Here is a 23953-nt window from a genome sequence, read left to right as displayed (position 1 = left end):
TACTAATAATGTACCACTTTTTTTGGTCGCCGCTCACACTCCAGGACACAAGCTACTCGCCTGAACCTCACATTTCAGCCGATCGTAGCCAAATTTTATTAAGTGCTCAGGAGGCTGTTTCTCTCTGGGTCCTTGGCACACGTAAGGTCTGTATTTCTGCTGAACTGCCACGCGATGCAATTCTTATCCACTGTTTATTAAGCATCTGCGTTGTGCTTGTTCATATACAGGATGCACTAGCAATCTTCATGCTCCTCCTTTTCTTCATTGTTTTCTATTTCTGCATTTTCCAGATTTTTTTTGCAAGATAATGTGTGTATTTCTATATTGATTCAAAAACGATGTTCGTTGTACAGAATGTTAATATTTCAATATTCCTAAATAAGGGACAGAGACACAGTTACCTGTTTATGCGAGATTTATTCTTTAAACGACCCCTTAGCTGTTACTTAAATGTTCGTATTTTACAACCATATTTTGTTATAATGCTAATATTACTTTCAGTTTTATTATTTGTATATTTTTTCATTACCAGTATAACACAAATATTCATTTTATATTTTTATGTATAAGTGTTCAGTTATCAGTTCAATACTAGAAAAAACCATGTATTGATAGTCTGTTATTCTCAGTTATAGTGTATGTTCACTCTATCTTTCATTTTTGTTGTTCATTTAAGCATGAACATGAGTTATAAGTAAATGTGTAACTAGATTGGTAAATAGCTTTTATGAGCATGAACATTTGCTCTTTCTCAAAGAAATAGACTTTGCATCAATTCTAGTTAGTAGGTGTTAATATAGTTTCCTAACTAGTCTTGAACATCGTCGGAAATGTCATTATTACAAAAAAATTGTTGTAGCAACAAATTAAACCATTTTTTATCGCATTAGCATCTCATTATCGTAAAGCCTCTTCAATAATAAAATTGGTATTAAATATAAATTTTTTAATTGTATAATATAATTAGTGATACAACTACTATACAAGATTATATTTTAATGATTATAAAAGATTATACCTCGCAATATCTCTTAGATAATAAATGTAAAGACTATAGTGGCAGGAATTGGATCTACGTGTTACCATCAATGAATTGCCTTATAAAGACATGTTCTTAAAAAGTGTATTTACAAAGAAAATGCTTCGCCACAGCAATTGCATGCTGATTACCAAGCACAATTGTAGTTGGTTTGTACGCATTATTATTCAATTTGGGGAAACTATCCTGTGCACTTGGAAGAAACAGCCTCTTATTATCCTTTAGTCAATGTAAGTTTGCACGTGTTTAAGCATTATACATATGCCTCCAAACTATTACATCCTGAAAAACATTACTTAAATACTCTTATGTTAATATATACATACTTCTAATCAAAACGAATACAGTAGAACTTTGCATATTTCAATGTATTGTTTGATGAATACCTTAACGTATTCCACTATTAGAACAGTTCTATTACCTGAACAGAGTATGTTTTAGAAACACAGAACTCTATAGCATTTAAAACAGAATTAATAATTTAAGATACAGAAAGAATACAGCTTTACATAGTTATTTACATTGAATAATTAAAGCAATTTATCAGAAAAAAAATATGAAATCCACAAAGATATAAATATACCATCGATTTTTTGTATTTTTTTTTTATCAAAAGACTTGTTTTGCTATTATTTCATATATGTTAAGTTCTACTATTGTTCTACAGCCTGCTTTTCATACCCATTCATAAATACATTATTATTAAAGCAATAATTTGCATTGTACCCTATCTAGGTTTAAATCTTACAAATATTCACTGCCATGGCATGCACTTAATTGAAACTGCACCATATAGGGTAAAGGTATGTTACACACTTTATATAAATCGCTAACGAATGCAATTTGTTGAACAGGTAATGTATCGGCGCATTATAGAAGCCCGAAGTCAACAAGGTACCCTAGATCCAGAGATCACATTGCAGTTCCTAAAATCAGCTATCTATTATTTCTTAACCGACAAAGAGAATCACCAGGGTCACTTAAATGCTATTGAAAGCATTTTAGGATTCACAGAAGCTGAAAAGCACAATATTGACAAAATATATCGATCTGCAAGAAAGTAACAAATTGTACAGTTTTTTACATAGTTAATTTCATTTCAGGTAGATACGTGATTCATTTTATATTTTTACAGTGCAAAATATTCAATTAGATTCCATTGAAAATCAGTCTAGTGAATTATACCTTGTATGTTTTATTACAATAGCAAAGTATAATATTGCTATATTTATTTTGATATCTGAGATTTTTAAATCTTAATATGAAGTATTTGTCATGAATTTCTGTATTTATACAAAAGATTATATGTATTTCCATAGCATCATTTAATTTTCCATCCTATAAAAAATATTTTATTTCCATAATAATGTTATAAGAATGTTTATGTTACACAGGATACATGTATATTACAATTTGAAATTTCCTTTTCTACCAATTTGTTCACTATTAACATTATGTCAGGACAATAATTATTATATTTGCTTTTTCTTATTGTACATATTAAATAATTGTGAAAATATTTCTAATTGATAGATACAAATTCCTTTTGATTTATATTTGCACTAATAAACACACTGAGCATTTCCTTTTTAATTTCGAAGTATCATTTTAATAATATTTCAACAAAAAACATAATAAGTGTTTGAATTGAAACTGCGCTTTTTAATTACGCATATAATTAGAGATAGTTTTGAGTAACTTTCATATATAACTTTATGAAAAAGACACATCACATTTTTTAAGAAGGTATTAAATATTTCCATTTTCTTTAAATGACTTCTAAAAAAATTAATTTTGTTATATTTTAATTTTTGACTGTAATTATATACATATTTATTCATATACGCTCTTTATTATGTGTACTAATAAAAAGCCATGAATTATATTTCATAAGATAGTTTAAAGATAAAGCATAACAAATTGTTTAAAGTATAAAACGCAAATTATATTGAATTAAATTTTATCTATAGTGCGTATATAACATTTATGGAGTTAATGAAAGATTCAATAGTTAATACAATTGATGGCACATAGGTATTGAGGTTTTATGCTATATGTATAAATTTATTGAGTCATTAATGGATGCTATTCTATTTTTACTGCCATTTCTTTCTTCTGTTCTACATTCTAAAATGCTTATGTGTATCTCATATATTAATAAAACAGGACCATTCCATTAATGTAGCTATATCTTATTCTGGAAATTAAAATGTTTGGAATAATTGTACTAAAAACCATGATAAATACTTTCCATTTATATTAACTTTACTTTTGTCAAGTTAAATTTCTATAGCTGCATTTGAAAGGTTTAAAAATAAATGAAAAATATCCAAGGTAAAAAGATAGATTTAGAAACACAATTTGGTATCAAGCGGAGATTGCTGTTCTTAAATCATTTCTGTGGTGTTAAATGTTTATGTTATAATTAAATTATAAGATAATTTAAAAATATTCAGGAAAACTTGAAGTACAGTATAAAATGATATGCATAATATACAACTTTTCTTTGTCATATGTATGCATAAAAAATGAGAAATAGTAATGCAAGTACAAGAACAAACAGTGTAATTTAATCGTTTGCATTGGAATTACAAAAATATTGGTCTGCTATGTATACTAATATATTGTATATGCGCATTAATAACATTATATTTAAAAATGTATATAATTAAAATTACGATATACATCACAGAGCCGAATAAAAAGAAACTATGTACATGAATTCAATTCTAATGATACTTTATTAATAAGTATGTACATATACATGTACATACATGTACCAAAAACTACATATACTCAACTGTTATTAAATTTATGTATTATAATATGTAATTGTACATACTATGTTAAACTTGTATGTATTTGTACAAATTTGAATGTGTTACATCCAGAACAAGATATAGAATAATATTAATTCCAATGCAAAAGATTAAATATATATAACTTATATGGATTATTTATATTATAAACAATATTATTATTTCACGGTAAAGAATAGAAAGGAGAAGCAAGAAAAGTTTTAATATGTAAACATATATTATATATAATTCAATTATATATGTCTATCTAATATGGGGAAATATATTATTAATAGATATTAAATGTATATTACACACAAATATTAAATTATATCAATCCAGTAATATGGCATCCAAGTAAGAAAATAATTTGGAGACTGAGGAAAATATCTTGCCTTTTTATCCGCCTGTTACATTAAAATAGATACTATGGAAAAGTATTATGAAATAAATATTTATGGACGTCGAAAGTAGGAGATTCAAGGCACAGTTCTTATAAACCTGATACAACTACACAGCCTGATGTAATTTGCTACAGCAATCATTAGATTGAAACCAAAAATCCATCTAAATATTTAAAAAGTATGAAATGTAAGTGGCAGACTGCAAGAAATAACACTTTATGGTTTGCTTGTCCAAACTTTATTAAAAAGTTAAAGCACTAGATATTAAATTTAAAGTAAGTGAAAGTCAAATCCATATTTCAAATTTCATTAGAATTATATTTGACAATGAATGTAGAGGGTATTGGAAAATTAAATTTTATAAATAATCAACAGAATTGTGTATTATTTAAACAGTTTTATTTTCTTGTGTAATATGTATTGTTATGCAATTATAAATTATACTAATGTCTGTTTATATTTGTTTTTGCCTGATCAACAAATAAAATTAGTTATAAAAATTGAAAGAAGTCTCTATTCTATTGGTTATTGAACATTAATCAATAAAAGATATATATATATAATATGGAAGTATTCAATTCGTTTCAACTTTTTCTAATACCCTTAACAATAACGTCTAATTACAGAATAAAATAAAAGATTAGGGTTAATATATACTTCTGCTTATTTTTAAAAATATATTTAAATTATACTCGTATTAAAGATATAAACGTTTTCTGCAAATAGTTTGTACCTATAAAATATTTATATATATATATGATTATATAATTAAATTATACATGATTTGCGCATATCATAAACAATCAAACTATAAAAAATGTGAAACGTTAATATTTTCAGAATATACAAATGTTCACATCTCCAATGTTGAAGAACTACAACAAAAAATACTTGCATTCATTATAATGATGTTCCTTTACTGTATTTTAGAAAACTAGGCCTAATATTTAAATCAGTGTACTCAATAAGGATTAAACTTCAATATTAATTTACTTGTATATAACATTATGTTCAAATATTATTGTAAGAAATATACACGGAAAGTAACGATATAATATATATCGATAAAACAGCATATTTTGCATTTGCGCTCACTGCATTACTATTATAAACATATTTTTTGTATAAACAAGCAGTTGTGATAATCATTAAAAAGCTGAAGCAATTTTTGAGTTTGTGATATTCCATTATAAGTAAATATGATTCTACAGCGTTTCTATAGAAACAGATTTTGTTTACATCCTATTCTCGTTTTCAATTTCTGGTGATTATAAGATATGATAAGTTTGAATAAAGTCTTTAAAATGCTAATATATTACTGAGTATATTTAAAAAAAATGATAACTTGTTGATATTATACAAATATCAGTAGATACATAATTCAACCTTCACATGACATCAACTGTCATTTGATTATGCATTAACAATTCTTTACATTCCAATGTTCGACACTATACCGAGACATTTCGTGACCATAATAATAAAGATTTAATTATAAAAAGAAGGCAAATAATTAAATATTGTATTATTGCTACTCTACACATTCCAAACGAAATTTATAAATGTATATATAAACTATATTATGGGTCACATGTGACTCACCACTGATCTTCACAATTCGTTCTTTAAGGATTAAGTTACTGTACTTTCAAATACAATACTAAAAGACATGATAAAGGTATTCTAAAAATTTATTAAACAACGAATAATTTTTTTTCAAAATTTTTATGGAAGGATTGTAAAATACAAAATAGTATGTTACTTCTTTCCGGCTATAATAATACCATCATATTTCTGTTGGAACCATTTCATTGCATCTTCTTTGGTAAGTCTGTGTTGGAAACCGACTTTTCCAGTTTTTCTTCTCCTATGAGCTACGTTAAAACCTGTGCATAGGAAAAAAATTGTATCAGTACTATGAAAAATAATACCTATGTAATGTGTTTGATGTACAATATTAATAATTTGATTTGTATTGAGTATATATATATACTTAGTCTAAAGTCTAAAATCTTATTATTTAAAAATTTTAAATCGTTATTATTAATAATAGTGTCACATCAATTAAGTAACACACCCAGTATAAGAAGTGGGCATGGGTTGCAAATATGAAGTATTTACTTTAGCACATGCTTTATAAAATTATAGACACAACATAAAACAGAAGTATCTATGATACCATATAAATGTGCATATGTTAAATTTTTTTCTATTATAAAATAGGAAAATATACCTGGTCGTCCAAGTACAACGTAGAAGTCCAAACCATAAATACCAATGCTAGGATCGTATTTAATTCCCAAGTCAATGTGTTCTTGAATACCAAAACCAAAGTTTCCAGTACCAGAGAAGTTTTCTTTCCTCAATTCGTACTCCCGAACCTGAAAGAAAAAGAAATCTTTATAAAATGACAATAAAAATAAATTATCACTAAAATAAATATATTTATTGCAACCTTTAAACCACGCTCTAAGATTTCTTCTGCTTTAGCTCCTCTAACTGTACAGTGTACTGCAATCTTTTCATTACGACGAATGCCAAAGGAACGGACAGTGTATCTTGCTTTAGAGAAGACAGGTTGTTGTCCAGTCAATTGTTCCAATACCTGTAAGGGTTAGATAAAATCTGTTATATGCAACTTAAATAATTTAACTTTATAAACAAAGACAATTTGTGACATGATCGTAAATTTAATGAAAAAGGTATTAAAAATTAAAACACTAAAGTAAATGTTTCCATGAAGTCTATGACACTGTTAAGGTGGTGAAACATAATTCTTTTCTTATGAAGATAAAATAATGTAGTAACACTAAATGCAATTAGAAAAATAAAATAATTATGTATAGTACTTGGAAAACATACTTTGGCAGCACGAGTAAGCCTATCGCCAGATTCTCCCACGCAAATGTTTAAGCACAGTTTACGAATGCGAACCTCGCGCATAACATTCTTGGATGCATCTTTCGGCTCTTTCCTTACTTTCTTTTCGGTCTTCTCGACCTTCTTCTCAGCTTTCTTCGCATCCTATACCACAATTAATACATCAATACGTTTAATTTTTTACACATGAAAAGTTACTCCTTTGTTATTGTTTAGTAAGAAATAGTAGGCAAAATAATTTAATTTATAACTGTAGATTATTAAATAAATACAATCCACCTTCTTTGCACATAGAGTTTCACATTTATGAATGAATACATTTTACAAATTATATAAACATTACAAATAGTTACATAGGTTATACCAGCGGTACACGCTGGTTAAAACCTCAAATATCTGTCAAGTTAAAAATTTTAAACATGAATCTCTTAATGAGAAAGAATCTTATAAACGTGAAATTCATGATCCTAGTTTCTGTTCAATTAATGAAAAATGTTTATTTCCGGGTTGATGCCGTTGATATTTACAGATTTAAAAAACAGTTTTCAGGATAACAACTGCACACTCACCGCCATGATGTAGAGAAAAGAACGTGACCGCGGTGCACCCTACTGACGAATAGTAAAAGTTATCGCGATTCTTCCCAGGTTTGCCACACTTCACAATCTGAATATGAACAAATTAGTTATATTTTAGAATTTTTTCATTATAATATTGCATATCCTGGAACCCATATAATTTAACCAATCCGATTTTCCTATACAGAGAATTTGAAATTCGATTATTATTAACATATGTATCATATCTAGATAATTCAAGAATTATTGAAAATCATGAAAATGACATATTTATAGAGTTATAGATAGAAATAAATAAAAGGATGCAGTAGTAAAAATTATGATTATATATATTTATAAATTATAAATATATGAGTGACTATACCAATTTTAACTTGAAAATTATGCAGTTGAAGGGATTTTAATAAGAAACGAAGTTATTTCTCGTTTGCAAATGATCGCCCCTTCACAAAATGAACTCTTAATAATATTATATTTCAATGATATTATGTTCAATTATAATTATATAATCATATTCCGTTTTTTTACAGTAATGGTATAAATATATGTCTATTCAGTATAGGAACATGGTTAACACGTCGAATGCCGCACGATTATATAAAGCAAAATATACAAAATGGAAAAAATATGATATTAAATCATTTTATTGAATTGCATTATTATTATTGCACGTTCTTCTAGTTGAATATCACGAAACTAGGAAGCATTATTTGTAACATAGAAATGTTTCCAAATAATCGTCGTTTCATTGAGTGAACTATAATAATTCAATTTGGTTGGGGGTCACCGGTGACCCGCGCGGCATTCAACGTATAAATCTTACTCTGCCCAATAATATTCAATTAAATTTTAACAGAAGTTTGTTTAGCAGGGCATCCACTGATCAAATAATTTAAAGAACTATTGAAATTATGTATCTTTGAATATTCAATTACATAAAAAATTAAATAAATCGATCAATTACTCAATAAAGCATATTGAAAATGTAAATTCGCGCAATTGCGTAGATAACAAGAGCACTTTTATGCATGTTATTGTTCGTTTTAACAAAGTTTCGTCAGTATTTGATAGTTCACTTTATAAACGATACGAGCTTTTCCCCAAATTCTTTATAATCGGTTATAATTAGTAGGTAAGTAAATGAACGTAAACATGTACTATTCGTCAATTTTAGTTTTACTCTTTAATAGAATTTCATATAATATGCACGGTATAACATCATCTATAAACAATTTGCATGACAATTATAAAAATACAAAAGAGATATCAAAATCTATTTACAAAAGTGATATTAACAAGTTAACTTAACTGCCATGTTGTTTTAAAAAACACTGCCGCGTCGGTCCGAGCCTCAAACAACGAAATGAAAAAAAAAAGAAATAGATATTCTCATACCATTCAACATCTTCCTCCACAACTTTTTTGTATCTCTTACTACTCTTGGAGTATTGGATATTATTATTAAGTATTAGATATAACATATTGCATATTGCACATTACATATTGCACATCAGATATTAGATATAACTCGTTCCAGTCGTGACGATCACCCTGCATAATTACCTTTCAAATATATCTTAATACAACAATGATAAACCAATGAAATAAACCGTCTTATAAGAAATCGTATGAAAATATAAAAAATATAATTGCGTTTGCACAGTGAGTTCTGTTCACTTACCTAAATCCTGTTGCTTAATTGATTAATTAACAAATAATACTGACAAGTTTGATGGAATTATGTTTGTTCAATTAGCTGCCATTATATGAGGCTCATTCATAGTTGAAAAACGACACGCCAAGAAGCTGCCCACGAACGGGATGAATGTAAAACCCAGGAAAGCGAATAGTGTGCCATTTATGAGATACACGATTCCTGTGAAGCATCCCTGTGAATGTAAATGATCGATATTAGATCGATGATTGATAAATTTATAGAAATTTTTCATTTCTATCAAACATGTTAATAAACGGAGTTAAACATTTTTTATTTGTAATGGAAATAACAAATAAAACTGGCAAATAATTATTCTAACGAAAGTAGCAAAGCAATTTATTGGAAAATAATGATTATGCGAATAAATATAGAAATCTTATTTTGAGAAACACATTGAATCTGAGTGATTTATTTTCCAAGAATTATTTAAAATACTCTAATACTTGGAAAATAAATTACTTAGATTTAATGTGTTTCTCAAAATAAGATTTCTATATTAATAACCATTAACAGTGCTTACTTCACTCGTATGCATCTTATTTTGATATTCCGATTTAGGCATATGCATTTATTATGTATAAAATACTATTATTTGCGGTTTTGAATAATTATTTAAAATACTCTAATAATTCAAAACGGCAAATAATAATATTTTATACATAATAAATGCATATACCTAAATCGGAACATCAAAATAAGATGCATACGAGTGAAATAAGCACTATTAATGGTTAAGTATCGTCGGAAGTCTGCGGCTTTGGAATAACAGTTCTATACACCGCAGACAAATTTATTTCCTTAGATAAATCAAATAATAAATGCCTAAATATCAAATAAAAGAGCAAACGTTTAAAAATATATTTTAAATTCATTATTATTTAAAGAACGTTAACTGACTGTTAATTCCTTCGACAAAGATTCTATCAAACTCAAAAGTTGAACAAATTTAATTGAATTCTAGCAAAATTTCTATTACATCGTCTGTTGAACATCGATTGTCATAAATGCGTAACATCCGTAGTGTACTTATAATTTTCGAAATACCTGAGTATTAATTTCATTCATGTCTTTAGTGTCACAGGTTTTGTTCACATCTTTGCAACAAGATAATGGGATATCCTTAGGAATGCTCAACCAGTCGGTATAACCCGTGTTACCACAGCATCCCAACTATTCAGAATGTAATATGAAGGAGAGGGTAAAAATATGAAAAACAGTAGAAATACGAAACATTCAAGTTTTATTAAAATAATATAAATAATATAGATAATATAGATATAATATTAATAAAAATTTTATAACACTATTCGATCACTTACATATGATTGCGCCTTATCTATGTAATAGCTGCTTTTTGGTCGTACGGGGTGGTGGGCAGGGCTAACGTAAGCAACCATACTCTTATTCAGAGCTTGATCGAATTTTTCAACCAAGCTTGTACGATATGCGAAGGCCGACACAGCGAATCCAATCAGAAGTACTGCAAGGAGAGCTAAGAAGGCACCATACTAAAAGTACAATTATTTTTCATTCTTACTGAACAACAATGATTAAACCAATGGACGTTCACATTTTCACAAATTCAATTTTATTTCTTCGAGTGAGAATTTCATTATCTGATTACACATATAGAGGGTGAGATATTTGAATGGAAAAACTTCGTTATCTCTGGCCTTCTGAACAAATTTCTTAGGACAAAGAAAACAGATTTCTTATATATGTTTATATATAGTCGAACTTACCAGACGTAAACAGAACCAATCGGACCTCACAGTGCATTGGAATGCCAATAGTATCACCAGTACAGCAATTATCACGCCCAAACCGCTTAGGCCATTCAAAATAGATGCAATGCCTCCGTCTATCGTGTTATCGTATACGACTGTGTCAAGTTCATCTCGATAGAGAATGCTGCCTACCGCCAATAGTAAACCGTATATCTAAACATATTATTTACGTGAATTATATCCATACATTACGATACAAAAGATGCTATAATATTCATTATGATATGTTTATTATAGGTTCATGTGGCATGTGTAATTCATAATAATTAATGTATCGAAAACGGGAAATATAATTATTAATGAAACCTTCTTTTTCATCATTTAGGAAGAATACGCGTTTGCAATTTGAGGTGTCGAATTGGGAATTCGCAGGTGCTTTAGGTCAGTCGCCCCACAGGGGAGCAATTTGATTTTTAACCGTTTGTGTCCCACGCGCCTCTTTCGTGCTCTTCAGATTTCATGTCGAAAAAACACAGCGCATTTGAACGATACGAACAACTGATGGCGCATTCACAATCTGGCGAAACGCGCACAACTTTTCAGACGCGTGTACGTCGCATCGGTACTTTTTTTTGTATAGGAGTAATCTAATACATTTTGTATTTCGTTGTTACCTATTATATATTAATACATATTTATGATAGTATCAACATAGATTAAGACAAGCGCTGCCGCGCTGCTTGGCTTTTCACGACATGAAATAAAAGGAGCGCTATCGCGCCGCTTGACTTTTTTCGACTGTTTTCTTAAAAACCTCTGGTACTCAAACCGTTAAGGGGGGCAATTTGAAATTTTAAATATCACTTCATATATTTCGCAGTATTTACGCACGTAAGCAAAATAGTAAAGATTTCACAATAAATATTATAAAAATATTATAATATAATATCAAAAATTATGTGTATGTTACATAGGGTGATATAAGAATTTTAAAAAGGCTTAGGTGGCGCATGGCACCAAAAAGGTTGGGAAACACTGCTTTAGGTTCTTTCCCCTCACGGCCTAACCAGCAAGACTTACCCCCTCCATATATTTTCACCTGTTAGTATCGAACACTACATAGAACTGCCCATACACATGCGTGGGCAGCTTTCAAAGCAGAGGTAGTAGGGGAACGCTGATCGAGAGTCACTAGCTTGAGGGGAGGCAGTTCAACACCCCCGTTTAATTGCAAGTGTCAACAATGGTTCGCATTATAGAAAGCAACTCACAATAATAAAACAATTGAAGGCCAGTAGCAGGATATACGTGCACCACCATTCAGCCGCCTTCTGACACAATCGTACTCTTGGCGTAAACATTTCGTTTTCCTCTGCAACTGATCCCAATTACGAATCTCTCACTCGCAAACAACTATTCGAGGCAATTTTTTAACATCGCTACGTACCACTTTCCTGTAACAAGAGAAAGATGTTGCAGCGAGATTATTGAGACTTACAATACTTATGTATGTATTGCTCCTTCACGACTTGATGGCTACCGGAACTGTCCATCCTCATTTCTGACGTTCCGAGAAGTTTCCCATTTAAGCCAGATGTACACTGTCAGTTCAATATTTCTTCAGTGTTTATAATTTTCGATGAACGAAGATACAGCGAGATCAAATCACGGAAAGATTCGTTATATTATGACTGGGGTGTTGAACTGCCTCCCCTCAAGCTAGTAACTCCGATCCACTGTAGCCTGAACGGGGGAATTGAGGGGAACACGGTGTACCCTCTCCTTGGCGTTGCATGCGGTTCTTGCGGAGGTTGATGGAAAATGCCCTGATGAATGGGGTAGTGGCAGGAGTAAGGCGAAGTGGGGAAAACGCAACCCATTTCATTGCTTTCTGGCTTCACTGCTCTGATCAGTGATTCTTCTACTGCCTCTACTCTGTGCAATGCTCGAAATTGTGTACGTGAGCAGCTGTATGTATTGTTCAATACAGACAGGTGAGGGTAGGTATGGAGAGGGTAACTCTCGCCTACTAGACCGTGAGGGGAAAAACCCTAGAGAGCTTACTTACAATTAGGGGATGACTTGATAGCAAAACGATACAGTAGCAAGAGGTATTTTTCTAGTTTACAGTTTTATAGGTTTGATTGGTTACGTGTAACCGTATTGACGAATAGTAAATTAGTGATAAAAAATATCATTAGGAAATAAAATCAACAGGACATTAGGCGAGAAGAATGAACTCGGATTAGTCAGTTGAATTCCTTAGCCTAGCTATCAACTGATCTAGCAGCATATATTATGGGGATGTTTGTAAATCAGGAATGTTGAACTGGTGGCTCTCAAATCACCTAGGGTCAAATCACAGCCTAGAAGACGAGAATTACCATGCCCATTTCACTACTTTCAATATTTTCACTTGTGCATTGAAAACTATGTTGAGCTGTTCACGTATACAGTTTCAAACAACTCGTGAAGTAAAGCTACTAGTGGGACCATCGATCGAGAGTCACTAGTTTGAGGGGAGGAAATTCGACACTCCTAGTCTAGTCCTCTAAGGATAATCTAGACTGCGGATATTCATGCAAATTTAAGTATTTAAGAATCTAATTAAGAAAATGGAACTACTGTGGAATGTAGTTTTTCCTATAAAATACTGTAAAAAACACTATACTTTGGATGTTGTATATATTCTTTTGTATCACGTGCGTTCTGTGCAAATTTGCAATTTCACATTTCTCATTTCGGTGTCGAGCCCGATATTACCGATAATTCGAGATTTCAGGTTTGTTAGTAGAAATCGAATCAATTATATACTTCGTTTCAGCTAGGAGTGTTTAAGATAAGTTGGCAACGACGAGTACTCGCAGCGGGTATATTTGAAATTTGAATGATGGAAATAGTAATTATCGAATGTAGTATTATAAAAATATAATTTCCATTGGTTTGGGAAGATAAGGACTGTAAGGATGCATAGGGGAATAAAGGAAGTACGAATATCGATTAGTCGATGTAGCGGATGTTGAATATGTTTGTCGCTTGTAACATCGCATTCTTAAAATTAGTAGCAATTAGTAGCAAATTAGTAGTACTTTGTAATGACGTGAATGAGACCTATAGCTGGAGGAGATTTAATAAATGAAAATTAAGAGATAAAAATTTCTTTTCTTTTATATTATAACTGAATACTCTAGTTGCGTACAATAACAAATTCAATAATATACGAATGTTTAATCTGCGACATTATTTTCTACGATGCAAAATCTTTTACATCGCGAAATTGGAAAGTGACGATAAAGCATAATGTTAAAATAAAACACAAAGAAGATAAAAAGTTCAATGTCAAATTTATTGAGGTAACGTTGAATCAATCGATGTAATTTCAAATTATTCCCTTATAAAATTATGTCTCATAAGTGAGGAGTAACATCGAACAATAAAATATAAAAGAATAATTAAACGTATGTATGCGTGTGCAAAGTATTCCGTGATTCAGTGTTGACAAGTAAATCTATGTATCGTTTTCCTTCGACGAATTTCTATCTGTAAACAACTTAGTCCTGCGAATATTGACAAGTACACGACAAACAAATTGTAGCAAGTACGCTCGGCAAAGGAACGAGTAACGTGTGTCGAAGATGAAAGGCATTTAATTACAGTACGTTACTGTTCAATGAGGACAATTTACATCTGTTTAAAAGTCACACATAGAACAGCGAATACATAAGTATACTTCCGTTCAAATTGCAAACTTTCCCACTATCGAATATTCCCGCAAAATGAAATCGACGTTAAGATCTAGTCAAGCTCAGCAATCTCAAATACTCTCGGCAATCATGCAAAGATCTCTAGAATTTCGAAGACCCCGATTCCTTTCAACACTTTTGCCGGTAATGATGCGGGGAACTGATGCGATCCACATTCGTCGTGTAATTCAACAAAACACTCGGCCAAATTACATCATTATCGCCCACAATTGGTGAATGCTTAGCCTTCCTCGACGCTTTCCGGTTTCTTCGAATATCGAGACAACTCTTGGTAGCTTCATGATCGACATCGTCCACGCCCTCGGCGACCCAATCCAAATACCCCTGTTGATTCTTCAAATTCACGTCCTCCACGAACGTCCCATCCCTTGTGCAATTATTGTTGCTCTCCTCTTCGATCTGCAACACTGTCGAATTATTTTCCTCGTCGATCACCGCGACGTCCTCTTCGTTCAAATCGAGCTTCGTCAGATCGACGTTCGACCAGCTGACCGAGTCGATCGGATTGCAATCCCCAACCGCCGTGCCGGCGAAGATGGTTTTAATATTTTCGCCGGCGAGCCCGTCCTCTAAAAGCTGATTAGCGATGAAGTCTGACACCGACTTCGCGTCCCACTCGACCAGCTCCTCGCTGCTCACAGAGATCCTATCCTCCTTATCGTCCTTCGCTTCCTCGACGAGGTCCTTCTTGCTGTTCTTGATGTCCCCGATCGTCTTGAAGTAGATGCTGTGGTCGTACCTGTACGTCTCCAGGCAGTTGCTGTCCAGATTGCTGTTCGACTGGTAATTGAACGTGCCGCAGCAGTTGATCTTCGTCTCTTCTGGCCGGGACTTTCGGCGCGACTTCTTCAGCGCGTGGAACCGTGGACTCCAGGATGGATCCTCTATGATCAGCTTGTTGGAGGAGACGCTCCAGCGCGGTTCCTGGCCGCTCTGCATCGTCATTCGTCCCCTGGACAGTCTCTGGGACCTCAGACGATTGTAGCCCCTAGCGTATGCGGCCCACCTCTCGATCCTCTGCAACATGTACTCGGTCTCCTCGTTCCACCATTCGGTCAGGCCTTTCTGCAGCATCGCGCCGACGTCCTCCGTCATTACTGATAATGAGGACGGATAACCGTGCACGGAAATCATACGAACCGCAGTGCCAGGACGCCGCACCGCGAGGACGGGCTCCGGAATCGCGATAAGTATCGACCGAGCCCCGGTCTAGGGCGATTGAATTTCCCAAGGAGACCTCGCTGGGATTTATAGGGTTCGCCCGAAGCACCGCAAACACCGAAGCCATCGCGGAACCGTCGTAATCCCTGACCGTGACCTCGTCCGAGCGCACGAGTTAAATTCGGTTTGCCGCGTAACCTATTGCCGCGTTCTGTCAGCATCGATTACGAGGACCGGATTAGGGGAGGTGTGCTCCGGCGGAATCCGTTCCGCGAATGAATGGCGTTCGCAAGCGGATTTCTGGCAGTTAAAAGCGATTATCCTTAATTAACACCTCCGATCCTGCAGGGACATATAGTTCGGACGTATCTCGATTACTCGAGCCTGTCACTAGAAATCGAGTTACAACTTTCAGGCAGGAAATGCAATCCTGCTCGACGACAGTTCATGTAAATTGGTCGAATACGGAACAACCGAGCTTTTAACGCGATTAACACTAAAACTGCGGAGCAGTTAGAGTGATTGATTTTCAATTTTGTGTAAAAGTCAGAACAATATGTTTCTTGAGATTCGAAGCCTCTCTTAGGTTTGTATCTTGCAAGTACGCAAAAATTGAAAATTACACAGAAGAATTCATCATTTAAATGCATGGAAAATAAACATTTTGAAGTGTTCATTTGTAACCGGTAGTTTTAGTGTTAATATGTAATCCTTATGAAAATTGTAAGAATAGATTTTTCTTCGGTTTCTTTGTATACTTTTCAAGAAATTTCGGATATTTAACGCTTGGTTGTTCCAGTGTTGAGTGAACTGAATTGAAAAAATTTGTGATGAAAATACAACAAACACGTGCAACGTTTCAAATTAATTAATGTTGCATTTTTGTTTATAAAAAATCCTGAAACATCGATATTTTTGACCAAAAAAAAGAAATTCCCCCCTTAAGATAAACAGTGGCAACGTAAAGGAAAATACTAACACGTTCAGTGTAAATTTACCATCCATGGTACACGCCAATTTTTCTATAACAGTACTTTTGAAAGACACATGTACATGGACAACGGTGCATGTTACAAAGCAACGGGAACGTAAAGAAATGATATTAACCTACATAAATAGCTATAAAGTTATGGCGAGATTAGCCCGCGAAGCTATATCTTTATACGGCAAGGTTTGACGCGGTCTGCATATCATAAATGTAATATCACTACAATTTGAGACTGATAGAATTTTTCACTGTGCAAATACATTAGATTGTACTGTAATGTGCATAACTATCGACGTCAAAGAAAGAATTGTGCCGCTATAATGGCGTACCGTTCAAAAAGATGGTATACAAGAAAGCCACTATAGTGGCGTATAATAGCTAAAAGGTTAAAACATCCAAGAGTCACCAAAAACTTCAGTATAATTTAATATTTTATTTCAAGAATCAATACGCTTTAAATGCGAAACAATCGAAATTTCCGGTAACACAGTATGTGTTAAGAAAATACCAAATCTAGGTCAAAGAAAAAGTATGGTGTAATACCTTGTCACCGGTTATTAGTCTGTAATCAAGTATGAAAATTAAACAATCTAAATAAACTTCAACATACTTTATTTATAACTAATGAATTTAAATGAAACTTTCGGCATATCTTGTATATAACTTTGTATATTTTGCTTTTGCAATATTCTATATTGTCCTGCGTTTCAAAAATTGAAATAGCTAATGCAAGCGCGAACACGAGTTAACTTGTGACCGGTCAACAACGTGTTAACGATTACGTTTATAGAAACGTTTTCAGTGGACACCTAACCAACAGAATCGTCCGAACCATAAACACTTCATATCGCACACTGGCGATTATACCGTGTAAACCGCATACCTAAGTACATATTTTGTGGTTAATGTTGATGGCATTAGAACACTGTCATTTGAGAAAGAGACAGATGAAATATAATAACAGTTCTCCAAATTCAGTAGATTTCGTCCAGATTCAAAAATGGACTGTCGTATATTATAGTACCTACATACATTTTTCCTTAAATATGCATTTACACCGTAATACTTTCTTGCCATTTTTCGCTTTTTATTATTATTCATGAACAATTTAAGAAATACACCTTACATACTTTTATATATTACACAAGTACCGACGTTCCTTTATAAAATATTTAAATTTCCGCATTCGACGCATTCATTTCGAATTACGATCATTCGACGTAAGAAAGTTTCAATTTGCCTTTTGGACTATCAACTTAGTTTAGATATTCTATAACTTTTCACGTTTACTATAGATAATCGTTCATTTACAATTCCTTAGAACCTATAGACAGATGACTTGTAAGAATTCTAAGTGGCTGAGGTGGCATCAATTTTTAACGTCTTCTCAAAGAGTAATCGTACAATCATGTTTTTCTTTTTTTAGCGTTTCTTAATTCAAGCCACGGTAAACTCATTCGAGCTTGGACGAGCAATCTACATACAAACACCAGTAGGATATCCACGGTCTGTCCGTCTATGAAGTGGCCACGAAAGAGAAAAGCGTAGTTAAGGTGGTAATGCGGTTACTGGAGCTGCCAATCATCAAATACCACCGTGGAATATTGAATGTTCATCAGCGGAGGCGTCTACGACAAAGCAAATTGTTTATCAGCCCGGAGCTACGTGAATTACAATCCAAGGAGCTCAGCGTTCCCTCGGTGCTCCGGGGATGCCGGTGTTCACGTATAAAAAGCCATGTCGAAACGATAGACCGTGCATTCTTCCGCCAATTTCAGGTCCATCACCATACAGGTGAACAACGTTTCCTCTTGGCCGTTTGTATATATTCGTTGGTAAAACGTTATAAATATAAGTACGGTTGCATTTGAGATTTCTTTTCGTGTGTAGCTTCTATTTTATTCGGTAATACTTAGAATGTATAATTTGATTTGCAAGCCCATATTTTAAATAATTTTCAGCATGTGTAATTTTATTTATAAATTTATGTTTCGCTAAGTACCTAATTGTCGTTACCGGTTGAAATTATACAGTTCGAATAATAGTTCTCCAAAGTTTCATTGAAATATTTTTTTGAAATGATGTCTTACATAAGCATCTTTGATAACTTTTATTTGAACCGAAAAGAGAAAATGTTTCTTTAAAGTAGATTAATGAGATTAATATCTTCCTTGACTGGTTCTGAAAGCATTTTTTTAAATTGCAATTGTTTGAATTGGAGAATGCACTATTCTCTTTTGCAGTCGCAGGCTTTTTAATAAATATAATTTTTATATCAATTTTAAACATATTGTTTCGAGAAAAGTACATTTCTAACTATTGAGTATAAATTATATTTAAAAATAATGCTTTTCTCTATTATTAATATATAATTGTCATTTTTACAAATTTTTCATTAATGATTTTAGAGATCTAGCTTTACAGTTAATGTATTAATCCAAATATATTTTTAACAAATTGATTTTTTTAAGTAATCAACATTTATATAATCCTCTAAGCTATGAAACTATATTCTAATACTTGATTTCTGCTATTAGGCAATGATCATTAGATAGCAGGTTAATAACATTATATTAAGATTTAATAGGATGTACAAATTTGACTGAAAGGATTCTATACTTCGCATGTATCGATCGTATAAGTTGTTACATTCATAATTCTTATTTAAACTTTTAATCAATCGATTCCGTCGTTAATACAACATTCTTATTTTTCAGATATGAACTTAACGTTCACCCTCCTCTGTCTAATGGCAGTCATCTGGTCTTATAAAAAATGCGAAGCAGCTCCTGAACCCTCTAATATTCATCACAAATTTCGAAGCCGCCCTATAGCGCGAGGGTAATTATACGAAGTATTCAATTAAATATAAATTAAATTCTTCACTGTGTTCCATTGTAATGTTTTCTTTGTGCGATTTGATGTCTGTAAATTAATTAACAACATAAATTATTGTTATTTACTAAAAATAATTTACGTGACATCGACAGTTTAACAAATTCATACCTTCCTTGATTATTTTATCATCATCACCACCGGGCAGATATTTATTTTAACGACAAATTTCTTTTTTAAACGTAATACTAATTGATAGTAAAATATGTAATCCATATAAATATCTTCAGTAAATTTTATCACGAATTAAAATTAGTAATTTGAAATTGGACATTTTATCTTGTAGATACTAAACTGTTTTCACGTTTGCTATACTATTCATTTGAATATATTGTATTCAAATAAGTTATATTATATTATATACAATATTATATTATATGATATATTATATGATATACTATATATTATGATATAATATTATATTATATGATATATTATATAATATACTATATATTATGATATAAATTATAATACATTATATTACATATTATGTTATATACTATATTATATATTATATTCTCTTTTTACAGGTACACCGTGGAAAATTCATTTGGTGAATCCGATGATTATGGGCATATGAGATTCGGAAAACGGGAAGAATACGACGATTACGGTCATTTGCGATTCGGAAGGCGTCTCGAATGAATAGTAATAGTACTGATCGATTATAGACACGATTGTGTAGTGATGTTTCACCGTGGTTGCTACAAGAGTCATTGTATTTAGACTCTAGACAAAATATATTTTACATTCCAAATATAGCACTTGGTTCATTTGCTCCCTGTACCTTTCATATTTTATTTAAGCATGCTTATCGAAGAATGTGATACAACTGTCCAATTAGTTCTGTATTAATTGTCAGGTTCAATTTTAAATAACTGCTTTTTTAATAGACCTATATTGATTTCTTCGAATTATTTCGCAAGATTACCTGGAACTATTACTTTACTAATATACATTCAACTTTCTAATACGAATAGCTTTCATTCTGAATTTTTTGTTTTGTAACATTGTTTGACATAATAATATATCATGACATATAATTCACACTGTACTGTAGTTTTCACACATTCAAGCTAGACGAAATTAAACTACAATTAATATGTATCAATAATTATTATTAAAGGTACATTTTAAATTTCTTCGCGACCCTGTGCTTACAAATTGATCAATAACAGTATAAACGCGCATAAACAATCATAGAAATGGATTAATTATTTATCTCAATGACTAAAGTGCAAACATTAAAGATATGACAAAGATGATTAATTTTAATAATATTGATTAAAAAATGAATAAATAAAATGTTTTTTAAAGTAGAATAGCTCGTAATATTATTCTTGCTTTGAAACAGCAACACCAGCAAGATTTCACGGAGACCTTTTCGCAGTCGTTAAATCGTAAAGTGTATCCCTTCTCGATTTTAAGTCCGCTATCCTTCGGTGGACTTCCATATTGTCGTCCAAGAAAGTATAAAAACCATCCCGCTTTTCTAACTCGTCAAGACTATAACCGATCATTCGCCGATTCAAAAGCCATGGCACTGGCGGCGGCGGAGGTGGCGGAGGTTTTCGCTTTATGGGATAGGGTAACCGGTAATCAATTTCCTTCGTTGTCCTGTAATCCATAGAATCCGCCATTTCAGGATCATAAAGTGCTTCTGTAACGGTTGAAGGTTTTTTCTCTTCAGTCCTGTCGATACACGTTTTTCCATTATTTGAGATTAAATAAACCCGGAATTATCGAACAAAATCTGTTGTTATCATTTGTATCAAAGAATAATTATTAAATATTAGTGTATAGAGTGTTTCAAAAATGTATATTATGACCATAGCGTGATTCTACATCTTTTTAGTTTGAAAAACTGAATAATTCGCTTGCAAATTACTGTTGAAGTTCCCGTAAGAGAATAAAGAATCGATATTCGGTGTCTTCTGTTATACGATGGGTTACATGGCTCCTATAGGAACTTCAACAGGAATTTTCAAGCAACCTGTTCATTGCCTTCAACACGAATCAATGATAAAAACTTTTAACCCTTTTCTCAAGGTCAGAATAAATTCTGCGATCACTTGTTTGTCTTTTTCTATCAAATCAAAGATGCAGAATTATGTGTAGTAGTTATGACATCTTATTTCGAAACACTCTGTACAAAAGACTAAAATTTCTCGTGTCAGATAACGTGTTAAATAAAATGTTCGTACGTACACCTCTGATGCAAGCGCCTTCATATTGAGAAACGTTCGTTGCGGATAAATCGGCTTGTATAAATGCTTCAGTTCTATTTGCGACAGCATAGCTCGGGTTTCCGATATTCCGGTAGCACCAGCTTCCGGACCGAGTCTCTGGTACGATGACTTGTGAAGATTTCCGTGGGGTGGAAAAATATCTTTGTTGTCTCTGGGCTCTGCCAACGTGTGCATTTGCCTGGAAAAATACAGTTTCTAAGTTCCTTTAATTCTTTAATATATTCTTTAAAAAAGTAATATATAAATGTATAAATATATAAATGTATAAATATATTATTTTTTTAATATATATACTAAACGTGTTTCGTATAGATCATCGTCATTCGTCGTATTTCTAGTTTGCCTGATGTTTACATTAATTATATTTGTGTACGCATAAAAACCAAATCTAAAAAGCAATGAAAAAGATTGAATTATAGAATGGGAAGGTTTCGATGTTTTAAAGTTTACTTTTTAATAATTCATACATTTCACTTATGTAATTTACGAGTCAGAATTGATAACGATACAAAATTAAGAAGATAAACTTATTATCTGTTCGAATATTTTTAGACCATTACACAAATATACATTTCACTTAAAGCGAATCGCAATATATCATCTGTAATTAATAAGAAAAAACTCCATATACTTCATAATTATTATAAATAATTTATGAGAGAAAAGGACTTAATTATTTTATATATATAAGTAATTTAGATATAAGAAGATAAATGCGAATATTCGCTAGTATCCGAGTATTTCTATTATTCGGTGTGGCGAATGTTTTATTTCTTCTATAGAAAAGCAGAAAAACAGCACAAGCAACAATTTCTGTTAGATTGTATACTATATAAAAGTTTTAATATTATTAAATATTATTCAAAATTGCAATTTGTATAAGTAATGCGATTATTATTTTAAAATTCTTTTATAATCTTTACGACCATTACGTGTTATATATAATGTTTTACTTTATTACACATTTAATATACATATATAATGAAGTTACTTACGGAAGCATGGACAAACTCTATTACTACATAAAAATTCAAAACGTTCATATAACTTTTAGATATTCTCCGTAATGTTTAAATATTTATTAATCACTGTGTATGAGAAAAAATATCTTATGCTTAATTAATAAACAACTGTCCTTTTTAATCTTAAAAAAGACGTGTGTACGCATACAGTGGTTACGACGTAAACATTTTTCGGAGTGTTGACGTCAGAAAGGGTTGCTACGCAAAACAAAGGGAAAATTCCACTCTTCTTCAAGCTTAATATCGATCGAACAATATTCTTTAGATTGAAATACTTAACCTCCCGGCTTGCAATAACGTGTCAGTCTCGTGGTCAAGATGTTACAAGCAATTAATAGACCATGAAATTTCCTGAATAGTTAGAATGACACGATGTTACATAGTAATTGATTAAAGAGAATACTGACCATCAAAGTTTATAACAATTATTTTTATACGAGTTACTTATTTATTAATAAACATATATTTACCAGTCATGAATTTTCACTTTGTTGTTATACGTAGCAGGCACATGGAAAACTATTGGCTCCAGTTCTTTGTCCACGTCCGGACAAGATGGAAAGATAGTCTGCAACGTAAGTTCTCATGTGTAACATCATTGAAAGATATATATTTTCGGAAGATGATTTGTTCGTCGTAATTTTATTATACATCTAACTATTTTCATTTCCATTGTGCACAAATATTATGTAGAACAAGAATACCGTATCATTGGTAATATTTGTTTA

The 23953-nt window shown here is 31.8% G+C and overlaps 6 protein-coding genes across 13 annotated transcripts in view; 2 read left to right on the top strand and 4 right to left on the bottom strand.

Annotated features, from left to right (window-relative positions):
* qtc (GRIP domain-containing protein quick-to-court) overlaps positions 1 to 6230 on the top strand; it is a 52655-nt gene extending 46425 nt beyond the window's left edge. The window contains exons 7-8 of one of the 2 annotated variants that reach the window (XM_076368293.1): positions 45 to 146; positions 1897 to 6230. In XM_076368293.1, the coding sequence (XP_076224408.1) occupies positions 45 to 146; positions 1897 to 2106 (312 nt within the window). In that variant the 3' untranslated portion in view covers positions 2107 to 6230. The remainder of the gene's footprint in view (positions 1 to 44; positions 147 to 1896) is intronic. The other variant, XM_076368294.1, reaches the window with a different exon arrangement.
* Positions 5918 to 7853, bottom strand: RpL11 (ribosomal protein L11). Of its 2 annotated transcripts, none has more exons than XM_031992800.2 (5): positions 7694 to 7853; positions 7107 to 7268; positions 6700 to 6849; positions 6478 to 6625; positions 5918 to 6130 (listed from the first exon to the last, which is right to left on the bottom strand). In XM_031992800.2, exons 1-5 carry the CDS (start codon positions 7697 to 7699, stop codon positions 6003 to 6005), a joined length of 594 nt encoding a protein of 197 aa, XP_031848660.1. In that variant the 5' UTR covers positions 7700 to 7853; the 3' UTR covers positions 5918 to 6002. The 2 variants fall into 2 exon arrangements, with proteins under 2 accessions (XP_031848660.1, XP_031848661.1); XM_031992801.2 differs by lacking the exon at positions 7694 to 7853 and adding an exon at positions 7652 to 7676.
* An 881-nt stretch (positions 7854 to 8734) lies between these two features.
* Positions 8735 to 13135, bottom strand: LOC116434062 (tetraspanin-6). 3 transcript variants are annotated; one of them, XM_076368295.1, is made up of 6 exons: positions 12687 to 13135; positions 12418 to 12600; positions 11162 to 11359; positions 10739 to 10927; positions 10464 to 10589; positions 8735 to 9591 (listed from the first exon to the last, which is right to left on the bottom strand). In XM_076368295.1, exons 2-6 carry the CDS (start codon positions 12505 to 12507, stop codon positions 9451 to 9453), a joined length of 744 nt encoding a protein of 247 aa, XP_076224410.1. In that variant the 5' UTR covers positions 12508 to 12600; positions 12687 to 13135; the 3' UTR covers positions 8735 to 9450. The 3 variants fall into 3 exon arrangements, with proteins under 3 accessions (XP_076224410.1, XP_031848658.1, XP_031848657.1); XM_031992798.2 differs by lacking the exon at positions 12687 to 13135 and having other exon boundaries at positions 12227 to 12559; XM_031992797.2 differs by lacking the exons at positions 12418 to 12600; positions 12687 to 13135 and adding an exon at positions 11513 to 12038.
* Positions 13136 to 14471: 1336 nt separating this feature from the next.
* LOC116434056 (uncharacterized) lies at positions 14472 to 16119 on the bottom strand. The gene has a single exon (XM_031992789.2). The coding sequence runs from the start codon at positions 16042 to 16044 to the stop codon at positions 15019 to 15021; it is 1026 nt and encodes a 341-aa protein (XP_031848649.1). The 5' UTR covers positions 16045 to 16119; the 3' UTR covers positions 14472 to 15018.
* Positions 16120 to 18161: 2042 nt separating this feature from the next.
* Dsk (Drosulfakinin) lies at positions 18162 to 20704 on the top strand. The gene is made up of 3 exons (XM_031992795.2): positions 18162 to 18853; positions 19777 to 19900; positions 20485 to 20704. The coding sequence occupies exons 1-3, from the start codon at positions 18619 to 18621 to the stop codon at positions 20597 to 20599; spliced, it is 474 nt and encodes a 157-aa protein (XP_031848655.1). The 5' UTR covers positions 18162 to 18618; the 3' UTR covers positions 20600 to 20704.
* A 305-nt stretch (positions 20705 to 21009) lies between these two features.
* LOC116434068 (uncharacterized) lies at positions 21010 to 23763 on the bottom strand. 4 transcript variants are annotated; one of them, XM_076368868.1, is made up of 4 exons: positions 23199 to 23212; positions 22503 to 22591; positions 22163 to 22381; positions 21010 to 21646 (listed from the first exon to the last, which is right to left on the bottom strand). In XM_076368868.1, exons 3-4 carry the CDS (start codon positions 22375 to 22377, stop codon positions 21325 to 21327), a joined length of 537 nt encoding a protein of 178 aa, XP_076224983.1. In that variant the 5' UTR covers positions 22378 to 22381; positions 22503 to 22591; positions 23199 to 23212; the 3' UTR covers positions 21010 to 21324. The 4 variants fall into 4 exon arrangements, with proteins under 4 accessions (XP_076224983.1, XP_076224985.1, XP_031848665.2 ...); XM_076368870.1 differs by lacking the exons at positions 22503 to 22591; positions 23199 to 23212 and adding an exon at positions 23696 to 23763; XM_031992805.2 differs by lacking the exon at positions 22503 to 22591 and having other exon boundaries at positions 23199 to 23372.
* Between the last annotated feature and the right edge of the window lie 190 nt (positions 23764 to 23953).

Source organism: Nomia melanderi, chromosome 6 (genome assembly GCF_051020985.1).
Source record: "Nomia melanderi isolate GNS246 chromosome 6, iyNomMela1, whole genome shotgun sequence".
Classification (NCBI taxonomy): Eukaryota; Metazoa; Arthropoda; class Insecta; order Hymenoptera; family Halictidae; genus Nomia; species Nomia melanderi.
Note: the sequence above shows the minus strand (reverse complement) of the source record. Positions and strands in the feature narration are given on the sequence as shown.

Excerpts from the sequence above, each read along its gene's own strand:
- RpL11 (XM_031992800.2), bottom strand. Across the intron at positions 6,850-7,106 it reads GGCTTACTCGTGCTGCCAAA|GTATTGGAACAATTGACTGG; the intron begins GTATGTTTTCCA and ends TAACCCTTACAG. Across the intron at positions 6,626-6,699 it reads TCTTAGAGCGTGGTTTAAAG|GTTCGGGAGTACGAATTGAG; the intron begins GTTGCAATAAAT and ends TTTTTCTTTCAG.
- LOC116434056 (XM_031992789.2), bottom strand. The coding sequence starts at position 16,044 with ATGATTTCCGTGCACGGTTATCCGTCCTCATTATCAGTAATGACGGAG.
- Dsk (XM_031992795.2), top strand. The coding sequence starts at position 18,619 with ATGCGGTTACTGGAGCTGCCAATCATCAAATACCACCGTGGAATATTG. Across the intron at positions 18,854-19,776 it reads TCAGGTCCATCACCATACAG|ATATGAACTTAACGTTCACC; the intron begins GTGAACAACGTT and ends CTTATTTTTCAG. Across the intron at positions 19,901-20,484 it reads AGCCGCCCTATAGCGCGAGG|GTACACCGTGGAAAATTCAT; the intron begins GTAATTATACGA and ends CTCTTTTTACAG.
- LOC116434068 (XM_031992805.2), bottom strand. Across the intron at positions 21,647-22,162 it reads AAGGCGCTTGCATCAGAGGT|GACTGAAGAGAAAAAACCTT; the intron begins GTACGTACGAAC and ends GTGTATCGACAG.
- LOC116434062 (XM_076368295.1), bottom strand. The coding sequence starts at position 12,507 with ATGTTTACGCCAAGAGTACGATTGTGTCAGAAGGCGGCTGAATGGTGG. Across the intron at positions 10,928-11,161 it reads ATTGGTTCTGTTTACGTCTG|TATGGTGCCTTCTTAGCTCT; the intron begins GTAAGTTCGACT and ends TTGTACTTTTAG. Across the intron at positions 10,590-10,738 it reads TAGATAAGGCGCAATCATAT|TTGGGATGCTGTGGTAACAC; the intron begins GTAAGTGATCGA and ends CATTCTGAATAG.